Below are 12,308 nucleotides of genomic sequence, written 5' to 3'. Positions count from 1 at the left end.
ACCGACCGGAACCTCACCAACCTTTCGGCGAACATATCCTATCGAACCTTCAATCCTGGGCCCACACTGTGCAGATGAAACTGAACGAATCTAAAACAAAACTTCTCTGGCTCGGCCCAAAATTGGACCAACTGCCCACCTCCATCCCACTGTCCTCTGGCCCCACTCTGCATCTTGAATATTCTAGTAAAGTTCTGGGAGTCATCATTGACTCTACATTTTCCTTCAACTCCCTAGTAAAAAAATGTTTCTTCAGCCTTCACATGCTGAGAAAAGTGAGATCCTGTTTCCATCAAAAACACTTTGCCGTCCTTGTCCAATCCACCATCCTTTCCAGACTGAACTACTGCAACTCTATCTACCTTAGACTAACAAAGAAAAACCTTCAAAGACTCCAGCGGATTCAGAATACCGCTGCTAAGCTTATCTTCGCAAAAAGCAAATTCGACCACGTCTCACCGCTTTTATCCAAGCTCCACTGGCTTCCGATTATCTCCAGAGTCCACTTCAAATGTGCCTGCCTCACTTTCAAGATCGTACACGGTATTCTCCCTCCCTTCATTCCTCTTTCTTGGAACTCCTCTAACCCCAATTCTGCCAGATCCACCCAAAAACTGAAACTTTCCTTTCCCTCTCTAAAAGGCGTTTCACTTGTAGGAAAACTAGGTTCTTCCCTCCCTTTCAGAATCACTCAGCTCTGGAACAACCTTACCTCCCCTCTTAGGAATTTGAGCTCCCTCCAACTCTTCCGTAAACACCTGAAAACCTGGTTATTCTCAAAAATGTAACTCCTCCTCCCTCTCTGGTTATTCTAGTCTTCTAAATTTTCTCTTCATTTTGCCTCTTCCCTCCACTGGAGTTCCTTTCTACCCTAACTCTTGTTAACCGTGTCGAGCTTTACGAATGTAGAGATGATGCGGTATACAAACCTAAGGTTTAGATTAGATTAGGGTTACCTCCTCAGGGCAGAGTCCCTTCACATTCTGTGGAGCTGCAGGAACCAGATGTCCAGTCAGAAAAGGACTGGGATGATTTGAGGTCAGACACTATGCCATTGCTCTCCAAGAAAACATTCTCTTTGGAGGATTCTGTTTTCCAGTTTGAGGCAGAGAGCCAGGAATCAGTGGGAGCCCTACACCAGGGAGAGGATCCAACGGCAAGAAGACTTTTCAAAACATCTTATTTAACTGAAGTTATTACAGTTTATTTTCGGGAGTTGGATCTAGAGTCCCTGCAGGTATTGGCTGCTCAGTTTTCGTTGTTATGTAGTACCAAGTCCCAGTCCACGTGCTTTCCTTCTCATCCAGAGATTACAAGGATGATAACAGAGCACTGGGACATGCCATAAAGTCCTTTAATGGGGGCGAGGGCAATGACAAAATATTTTTCCCCCCAGCTTCAGAATTTTAGCAATTATTTACATCAACTAAGATGGATTCACTGGTGGTGCAGGTTACTAAACAGATTGACAGCCCTACTCACAGACCAGACACTGGGAAGATATGCTGCAGTCTGACACAGCTCCTTTCAGGGTACCTGGAATAAGGAGAGGACCTCCGATACCAGGAAAGCTGCCTCTGACTTTTCAGCTGCCAATCAGGCTGGATTTAGCCTCAATCCCCGGGACCAGAATCCAAATGCCGTGAAGAGGGGAAAGAAAATGCAGCCGATACCATGTGTGCTTTGAAGAAACACAATTTGTGCCCGTATAGCCTGTGCTGCACTCCTGAGCAAGTCAAGGAGTGAGCAAACAAAACCCCTGAGGTCCACAGCTCCAGCAAGCTGGCTGAGCAGGTCATCGCAAGATCTACCTGTTAGCTGCAGGTTCCCTTCTAAAGACAGTTTAAATCTTAAGAACAAACTTTTAATAAAATCCTAAGGCTCTCTATACTAGTCTAATATATTCCTTGTAGCTTAATAAGGTTAATTAATTAGCTCAATAACAAGCTGCACAAAATAGTCCATCAGCAAGAGGGTTGCTATCCAGTCTTTTGCATCGAGTGTCACATGTATGACTTTCTCCCGGTTGGCGAGAAGTTATATGTGTGTGCTTGTGCAAAGAGCTCCTAGCTCCTTGAGACTAGAGTAGCAGACTTGGAGAAGCAAAGGAAGACAGAGAAGTACATAGAGGAGACCTACAGGGATGTTGTAGAGAAGTCCCACCTCCAGTCTTGCAGCCCCTGTGCTGCCTTGGAGAAGAGAGGTCTCCTAAAAGGAGAGCATCACCCTGGTGAAGTAGGAAATAATCCTGTAGTTAGGACCTGCCCACCAGGGGATGCAATATCCTCTCGCACTGAGGATGTGTCTCCAGGGGCTTCTGCCTAGGAGGGAAAAGTTAGGACAGCGGTTGTAGTTGGTGATTCGATTAATAGGCATGTAGATAGCTGGGTGGCAGTGGGCGTGAGGATCACCTGGTCACTTGCCTGCCTGTTGCGAAAGTGGCAGACCTCATGCATCACATAGATAGGATTTTAGATAGTGCTGGGGAGGAGCCAGCTGTCCTGGTACATGTAGGTACCAATGACATAGGAGAATGTGGGAGGGAGGTTCTGGAAGTCAAATTTAGGCTCTTAGGTACATAAGAACATAAGAAGTGCCTCTGCTGGGTCCGACCAGAGGTCCATCATGCCTAGCAGTCCACTCACGCGAGGCCCACCAGGTCCAGGACATGTATAGTATACCCTTCTATCCCCTTTTCCTTCAGAAAATTGTCCAAACCATTCTTGAACTCCAATATCGTTCCTTGTCCTATCACAGCCTTATTTTGATACATACACTGCAGGAAAAATGAGCTCAGAAAAAAATTATAAACATCTAAACTCACCTTCTGAAGTTCATCTTGTCCCATTGTTAACAGATGTTGTAAAGTTATTTCATTGGTCTGCAAAAAACAAAGATTTCTTTGTCACATATTAATCTAGATCAGGGGTGTCCAACCTTTTGGCTTCCCCGGGCCGATCAGCCTTCCTCTCCCCGACGTCCCCACCGCCACCCCAAGCTCTCCCTGCAGAAGCGTCGGACTGAACAGCATTCCTCTACCCAACGTTAATTCTGACTTCGGAGGGGAAGTTCTGGCCCAGCCTATCAATGCCTGGCTGGCCCGGAACTTCCTCTCCAACATCAGAATTGACGTCGGAGAGCGGAATGATGGTCAGCGTGACGCTTCTGCAGGGAGAGCTTGGGGTGGCGGTGGCTTGGGGACCTGTTCCCCGATGGCGGTGGCGGCAAACCTAGTGGCTTGGGGGAGGGCAGGGAGAAAGAAAGAAAGGGGGCAGGCAGGAAGACAGAAAGAAGGGGGGCAGGGTTACAAAGAAAGAAGGGAAACAGAAAGAAAGGGGGAACAGGGAGACAGAAAGAAAGGGGGCATGGAGAGAGAGAGAGAAAGAAAGGGAGGCAGTGAGATAGACAGAAAGAAAGAAGGGGGCAGGGAGAAAGAAAGAGTTGGGGGAGAGAATGAGGTCTGGAGGAGAGGCAGCATACAGGAGGCTGAAAGAAAGGAAGAAATATTGGATGCACAGTCAGAAGAAGAAAGTGCAACCAGAGACTCATGAAATCATCAGACAACAAAGGTAGGAAAAATGATTTTATTTTCAATTTAGTGATCAAATGTGTCTGTTTTGAGAATTTATATCTGCTGTTTATATTTTGCACTATGGCTCCCTTTTACTAAACTGCAATAGTAGTTTTTAACGCAGGGAGCCTATGAACGTCAAGAGCAGCGCGTGGCATTCAGCGCAGCTCCCTGCACTAAAAACTGCTATCGCAGTTTAGTAAAAAGGGAGGGGGTACATCTGTCTATTTTTGTATGGTTGTTACTGAGGTGACATTGCATAGAGTCATCTGCCTTGACCTCTTTGAAAAAAAACCCGGAATATGAATGATAATTAACATTTTCTCTGCCTTTCAGTGTGCTTTGTGGTTTGTTTGTTTTTTTAAATTTTATTGTTGGTAGATCATTTTGACTTGGTCATTATAAAAGTAGCTCGCAAGCCCAAAAAGTGTGGCCACCCCTGCTCTCTCCACTGGTCAGGCTATAATTCCCTGTCCTTTTCTTTCCATCCCCTAGCATCATCTTATCCCAGCTCTCTTCCATCCTGCCCTCCCATGGTTCCATCTCTCCTCCCCTATCTCCATGGTCCAACATTTTGCTCCCTCTCTTTTCTGTTTTTCTTCTTCTCTCCCCCCTTGATGCTGAACAATGAAATGGAGAAAAAAAAAGAGAGATGCTGCATCTCTCTGCCTTCCATCCTCTACCTTCCATCCATAGGCATAACATTTCTCCCTCCCTCCCTCCCATCCCTAGATCCAACTTCTCTCCCTTTCTCTTCCCAACTGCCCCCATCCCATCTCTCTCTCTCTTTCTCTGCAAGCCTCCCTTCCCCAGGTCCACCATTTCTTACTTTCTCTTGCCAACATTTCTCCCTTCAAGTATCTCTTTCCCTCTTCTTCCAAACCACCCCAGATCCAACTTCTCTCCATTCAGGCCATTGCCCACCATCTCTCTCTCTCTGTCCTCTGTTTCTGGCCCTATAAGCTCTCCCCCCAGGCCCAATCTGGCACTTATTTTAATAACCTCCCCCCCAATAAAATATTATAAAATTTGGCAAAGAGATGAGTTTTGAGCATTCTTCTAAAAGTTTGATATGAACAGAAATTAGATATCAAGTTGCTAAAATTCTTGCCTCAGAGGCTGGCTTGGTAAGCTAATGTTATATTGAAAAAAAATGCTTGAACTCATAAATACAGTCCTTTACTATTGGAAATGAAAATAGATGAAGTTTGCGCAAGGTTGGTTTTCTATCCATAAAGTTAAAATGATCCACAAGGTAAGTAGGTATCAATCCATATAATGTCTTATAACAAATTCAACCCATTTTAAGAAGAATCATAAGAACATAAGAATAGTCTTATTAGGTCAGACCAATGGTCCATCAAGCCCAGTAGCTTTTTCTCACGATGGCCAATCCAGGTCACTAGTACCTGGCCAAAACCCAAGGAGTAGCAATATTCCATGCTACCGTTACAGGACAAGCAGTGGCTTCCTCCATGTCTTTCTCAATAACAGACTATGAACTTTTCCTCCAGGAAATTGCCCACACCTTTCTTAAGACCTCTAGCAATGCATTCCAATTATTTTCTGAGTGAAAAAAAATTTCCTCCTATTGGGTTTAAAAGTATTTTCCTGTAACTTCATCAAGTATCCCCTGGTCTTTGTCATTTTTGACGGAGTGAAAAATCAATCCACTTGTACCTGTTCTACTCCACTCAGGATTTTGTAGACTTCAAACATATCTCTCTGCAGCTGTCTCTTTTCCAAGCTGAAGAGCCTTAACCTTTTCAGTCTTTCCTCATAAGAGAAGAGTTTCATCCCCTTTATCATCTTGGTGGCTCTTCTTTGAACCTTTTCTAGTGCCACTATAGCTTTTTTGAGATGGGATGAGACCAGAATTGAACACAATACTCCAGATGAGGTCGCACCATGGAGTGATACAAGGGCATTATAACATTCTTAGTCTTGTTAATCATCCCTTGCTTAAATTGGAAGACAGTGCAATATCTGAAGTATTTCGTTACGTGATCAGTTTTTTTCCAGATTGAAAATCAATTGGACTGCCATATTCTGAATAAGTTGCAATCTATTAATATTCTTCTTAGGGGATGCTAAATAGATAATATTACAATAGTCCAAAGACTGCACAAGAAGTCTGAAAGCAGAAAATTAAAAAATAGGGTTTGATAGTGCAACATTTCCACAGCATAAAATATTTTTTTTTGACCAGGGCGTTGAAAGAAAGATTTCAATCTAAATAGATTCCAAGATTTTAACAACAGGAGAAATTGACCAGGGCATTGAAAGAAAGATTTCAATCTAAATAGATACCAAGATTTTAACAACAGGAGAAATAGCCCATTCAGCTTTAGTGTGTTTTCTTTTATTTTCTCTAAAGGCACTGCTACAAAAACACAGTTCTTTTCTGTGTTAAGCTTCAATTTAAATTCTCTTGTCCATGATTCTACTATCCGAATGATCATTGTTATCAACTGTAGAGCTTCAGGTGATAAGGATGAGATTTGGACGATAGTTATGTCATCCGCATAATTGTAAAATTTGATCTTGAAATCCTAAGTTAGATGCACCTTCAGCTTGTAAGAAAACAAAGTTTAAAAAAGAAGCAACATATATTTGCCTTAATGGGAGAACACATGAATAACAAAGAATAAAATAAAATAAAAACACAAATCTTACCTTCAATAAGTCTGTTAAATGTTTCAGTTCAAGTCCATGTAAAAAAACCTCCAGGCCTCCAAAATTTATATAGGAACTATATAATTAAAAAATAAAACTGTTAGTAGTTGAAAATTTAATATATGGAGGTCCAACTTATTTTTCAGTACAATACCTAGATAAGAGCAATAACTGTAGTAAAATAATTTCAATAACAATATTGCTCTGATTAAATATCATATGGGCATACTGTGTTACTTAAGAACATAGAAACATAAAAGTAGATAAAGGCCAAATAGCCCATCCAGTCTGCCTATCCACAGCATCCACTATCTCCTCCTCTCCCTAAGAGATCCCAAATGCCACTACCACAATATCTTGATTTCAAATAGTCTTCATCTCCACTGGGAGACTACTGCATGCATCTACTACTCAGGCTGAAGAGTAATATAAGAAAATACTTCTTTAAAGTAAATCACCTCTGCATGTCATCCATTGCCCTCTGCTTCTAGAGTTTTCCTTCATTTGAAAGAGACTCACCTCCTGTGCATTAATGCCATGGAGCTATTTAAACGCCTCTATCATATCCCCTCTCTCCCATGTTTCTTCCAGAGTATACCTATTAAGTTCTCTATGGCTGTTCCCATATAATTTATGACAAAGACCACTAACCAATATTGTAGCAGACCTCTGGACAGACCCCATCCAATTTATATCTTTTTGAAGGTGTAGTCTCCAAAACTGCATACAGTATTCTAAATAGGGCCTTATCAGAGACTTACACAACAGCATTATCATGCCTCTTTTCCTACTGTCCATTCCTCTCCTTATACATCCAAGCATCTTCCTGGCTTTGACAGTCACTTTTTCTACCTGTTTTGCTTCCCTGAGATCATCAGACACAGTCACCCCCAAGTTCTGCTCTTCTTCCATGCACAGACATTCTTCATCTCCTTTACCATTCTCCAGGATTTTTGAAGTCCAAGTGCGTGACCCTGCATTTTTTTACAATTACATCTTATTTAACAATTACCAGACCATTTTTCAAGCTTCGACAGATCTCCGCCTAATGTTATCCACACACCCCGAAGTGTCTACCCTATTATAGAGCTTGGTATCATCTGCAAACAGACAAACTTTGCCAGACAGTCCTTCTGTAATATCACTCACAAGATGTTAAATAAAGCTGGCTCAAGGACAGACCCCTGAAGTACATAAGAACATAAGAATAGCCTTATTGGGTCAGACCAATGGTCCATCTAGCCCAGCATCTTGTCTTCATGAAGGCCAATCCAAGTCACAAGTACCTGGCAAAAACCCAAATAGTAGCAGCATTCCATGCCATGGATCCAGCAAGCAGTGGCTTCTCCCATGTATGTCTCAAACTCAGACTGTAGGCTTTTCCTCTAGTAACTTGTCCAATATCTTTTTTAAAATCAGCTACATTAACTGCTCTTATTACATCCTCTTGGCAATGCATTCCAGAGCTTACCTATTCTCTGAATAGCTTTTCCACATATTTTTGTCTTTCTTTCTGCAACATCTTGTAATTTATGCTATTGATAAAGGACAATCAAGCAAAAATTACTCTAAGATAAACTCTTCTCATTGACTCATTTTCATTACACAATTAACACAGTCATGTTCGCCGATTTGCCACAGACCTCAGAATCACCACTCCTCCTAAATGTTAAAAGTAAAGATTCCAAGCCATTTGTGGATATTGATAAAGGACAAGCAGTGGCTTACCCCATGTCTGTCTCAACATCAGACTATGGACTTTTCCTCTAGGAACTTGACCAAACCTTTTTAAAAAATCAGCTACATTAACTGCTCTTATCACATCCTCTGGCAACACATTCCAGAGTAACTATTCTCTGAGTGAAAAAATATTTCCTCTTATTGGTTTTAAAAGTATTACTATGTAACTTCAAATGTCCCCTAGTCTTTGTAAATCTTGATGCAGTAAAAAAAAAAAAATCAATCTACTTGCTATATGTGCCACTGAGAGAAAATGAAAATGAAGCTCCACCCACCTGAACAGCAAAGGAGCCTCCAGACTCATCTGCGCACTCTTGGTGCCTCCCTGGCGATTTGACATACACCACCGCAGTAGCATTGTCTGAGGAGACTTGAAACACTTGCCCTTCCAGACTCTTCTCCAGCCTCTGCAATGCCAAATCGAATGACCAAATCTGTTGATCAACCACTTTCTTTGAGAGGACAAACAACGCCCCCGGATCGGGCATCCATTGTAGTGAGCCCTCCCAGCAGAACTGGCTGGCATACATTGTCACAAATACCCATGAGGCTATTCTGAAGGGCATGCCCCTTGATAACACCTGTGGACGGAGCCACCAGCCCATACTGGCTCGGGTTTCTGGGGTCCACAGCAAAGATATCAGGGATTCTGACTGAGGTGACCACTGTAAAAGCAATGTGCTCTAGAAATGATGCATGTGAGCCTTTGCCCATGGGACCACATCTATTGTAGCGGTACGTGGTCAATAGCGCGCAGGACATTGGCGCGCCGACAATCCCGCCCCGACATTTGCACGCAGGACAAATACACTTCCGCACTATAGCCGTACCTTCGGGGCAAAACTGTAAGTGGAGTGGGGGGAGGTTTACGGCAATGGTGTGCATCGGCATCCCCCTGATTGTAGTGTGGGGGGTCCCCCCCACACCTCCCCTCAGAGCGGAAAATGGAAAGGTTGGTGTTCGCGCGAGGAGAGAGCGAGTTGTAAGTGTAATGGGAGGGCTTCCCCCCGCCCCTCAACGAGAGCGGGAGTGTATTGGGAGGGAGATTTCCACTCCCAAACCCCCCTCAGAGCACAAACAGGGAAACAAAAGGTAAGGCAAATACGGCGGCATACATTCGTCCTAGACAGTAGTGAGATGTGAACATGTGAATTGAGGACCAAGGAGCTTCTTTGCAAATTTCATCAATGGGAGTGGAGTACAACAAAGAAAATGGGGAGACTCACAACAAAGAAAATGGGGAGACATTTTTTGTTTTCATCAATGGGAGTGGAACATAAAATAGTTACTGATGCTATCATAGCTCGGACCTTGTAAAGTAGCCTTGCAAGCTGTATCATCCACCCACTGCCTAATCCAGAGCATCTGGTGGGCAGAAACGACATAAGATGATACTTTGCTCATGACTCTGATGATGTCATAAAGAGTACTGGCCACATAAACCACTCCTTCCATAGTCAAGTGGGAACAGATGTCCTCCATCTCTGAAGGACCACGTCATAACCTGGTATGACAGGCCTATGCCTCAAAGGAGGCAGCTGCATAGATACCCAATGCTAGCACTTCAAACTGTTTTTAAAGGACCACGCCCACATTGCGATCCTGTGCGTCCTTCAGGATAACCTCTCCTTCACTAGGAAGGGGAGGTACGCTTAATCACTTGAGATACTGCGGAATCCACTTTGGTGGGAAAAACAACTGTTGGAAATAGGATAAAGCCTGGACATAGCTTTAGCCACCTTCGGGGAACCTTCTGTTGACTCCCACTGGTCAGTGACTAACGAGATGATGGCCGGATGTGCTGGAAAGAAAGTAGTCTGTGCGTTTGTACTGATCATAACTGAACATTGGGAGGTGGAGGGCTGAGGATCCAACTTCAACTCACAGAGAGAGTCCAAAATGACATGTGAAACAGTTACGGTCTTGAAAAGATAGCGCACTGAGGGATTGCCTCCCTGATTAAGAGCAGCCACAGCCTCCTGACTTCCGGTCCCTGACAGGGACCCTAAATCATTTAAGGACACTATAAATCCTTGAAATAATAAAAACATGGAAAAGGACTCCAGTCCTCCCAGTCCTGCTCCGAATGGTCACATACGCTTAGAGCCAACCTGTTCTGAAGTGGGGAAGCCTGAAAGGGATGTAACACACCTGTATCAGGGCCAGCTAAATTGCAGGCAGCACAGCGCTCCCTAGGCCCCTCAAGTAGGCTTTCCATAAGAGATTGGCAATTTGAAAACTCCTGGACAGGTGGCCCAAAGGGCCCCTGACAGGGGTAGTTGGACCTCTGCCACCTCCACTGCTTGCACTTCACATCCTTGTTGTGTGCGGCTTCTGAACAGAATCTCTTCCCTGAAGGCAGGGTTTTTTGGTGATCTTCTGCCCTGGAGGACTCTAAAGAGGTTGAGCCCAAAGCTCCTGCCTCTTCCCCCCACAGCTCATGGAACATGGCTGCTCATCTGCCAGCAAAGCAGTACCAAAAAAAAAAGGCATGAAACAAAGCAGATTGTCCTGGGAAATCCATTGCAGATGATCCCTGAGTAAAACAAGGGGTTCTGAGACAGGAAAAAAAGCTTTTGTAAAAAAAGATCAATAAAAATCCAAGATGGCCACCTGTTGCGCCTTGATTTTGTCCTACAATCCACTGCCAACCTGTAAAATGTAGGCCGAGTGAATGCAACGCCTGATCCAAGAGGAAAAAGAACAAACAACCAGCGTAACTCACTGTAGAGGTGAAGGAAGCGATCAGAGACAAGAAAACTTCATTTAAGAAATGGAAAAGGTCAAAAACGGACAAAAACTGGAATAAGCACAAATAGCATCAATGCAGTGCCATAAGGCGGTAAAAGGGGCTAAAAGAGATTACGAGGAAAAAATAGCCAAGAAGGCGAAAAACTTCAAGCCATTCTTTCGATATATTAAGGGGAAACGACCCACAAAGGAAGTGGTGGGACCGTTGGATGACCATGGCATAAAGGGAGTGCTAAAGGAGGACAAAGAAATCGCAAACAAACTGAACACATTTTTTTGCATCTGTATTTACCGAAGAGGACCTACACAGCATACCAGAACCCATCAGTCTATATGGAGGAAACGAAGACAGGAAACTGACAGGGTTGACAGTCAGTCTACAAGAGGTATGCAGGCAGATTGATAGGCTTAAGAGCGATAAATCCCCGGAACTGGATGGCATCCATCTGAAGGTCATCAGGGAACTGAAAGGGCCTATAGCTAAATTGATTCAACTAATAGCCAATCTGTCGATCAAATTAGGAAAGATTCCGGAAGACTGGAAGGTGGCGAATGTTACGCCGATCTTCAAAAAAGGTTCAAGGGGAGATCTGGGAAACTACAGACCGGTGAGTCTGACCTCGGTACCGGGAAAGATGGTAGAGGCGCTGATAAAGGACCGCATCATTGATAATCTTGACGAACACGATTTAATGAGACCAGCCACCACGGTTTCAGCAAAGGCAGATCTTGCCTGACAAACTTGTTGTACTTCTTTGAGGGAGTAAACAGGCGGATAGACAAGGGCGACCCGGTCGACATTGTATATCTGGATTTTCAGAAGGCGTTCGACAAGGTTCCACACGAACGACTGCTTCAGAAAATTGCAAGCCATGGAATCGAGGGTGAAATACTCACGTGGATTAAAAACTGGCTGAAGCATAGGAAATAGAGAGTGGGGGGTAAATGGACAATACTCGGACTGGAAGAGTGTCACCAGCGGGGTGCCGCAGGGCTCAGTGCTTGGACCCATGCTCTTCAACATCTTTATAAACGATCTGGACATTGGTACGACGAGTGAGGTGATTAAGTTTGCGGACGATACAAAGTTATTCAGAGTAGTGAAGACACAGGGGGATTGCAAAGATCTACTAAGTGACATAATCAAGCTCGAGAAATGGGCAGCGACATGGCAAATGAGGTTCAATGTGGATAAGTGCAAAGTGATGCATGTTGGTAACAAAAATCTCATGCACGAATACAGGATGTCCGGGGTGGTACTTGGAGAGACATCCCAGGAAAGAGACTTGGGAGTTCTGATCGACAAGTCGATGAAGCTGTCTGCATAATGTGCTGCGGTGGCAAAAAGGGAAAACAGAATACTAGGAATGATAAAGAAGGGGATCACAAACAGATCAGAGAAGGTTATCATGCCGTTGTACTGGGCCATGGTACATCCTCACCTGGAGTACTGCATCCAGCACTGGCCGCCGTACATGAAGAAAGACACGGTACTACTCGAAAGAGTCCAGAGAAGAGCGACTAGAATGGTTAAGGGGCTGGAGGAATTGCCGTACAGTGAGAGATTAGA

At 43.9% G+C, this 12,308-nt stretch overlaps 1 protein-coding gene across 2 annotated transcripts in view; it reads right to left on the bottom strand.

Moving 5' to 3' along the window:
* Positions 1-12,308, bottom strand: part of ASZ1 (ankyrin repeat, SAM and basic leucine zipper domain containing 1) — a 146,023-nt gene that overhangs the window by 34,401 nt on the left and 99,314 nt on the right. For both annotated transcript variants that reach the window (XM_033959758.1, XM_033959759.1), the window contains 2 exons: positions 6,248-6,323; positions 2,825-2,881 (listed from right to left, as the gene is read on the bottom strand). In XM_033959758.1, coding sequence (XP_033815649.1) covers positions 2,825-2,881; positions 6,248-6,323 — 133 coding nt within the window. The remainder of the gene's footprint in view (positions 1-2,824; positions 2,882-6,247; positions 6,324-12,308) is intronic.

Source organism: Geotrypetes seraphini, chromosome 9 (genome assembly GCF_902459505.1).
Source record: "Geotrypetes seraphini chromosome 9, aGeoSer1.1, whole genome shotgun sequence".
NCBI classification, from domain to species: Eukaryota; Metazoa; Chordata; class Amphibia; order Gymnophiona; family Dermophiidae; genus Geotrypetes; species Geotrypetes seraphini.
This window is presented reverse-complemented; position numbering and strand designations above follow the sequence as displayed.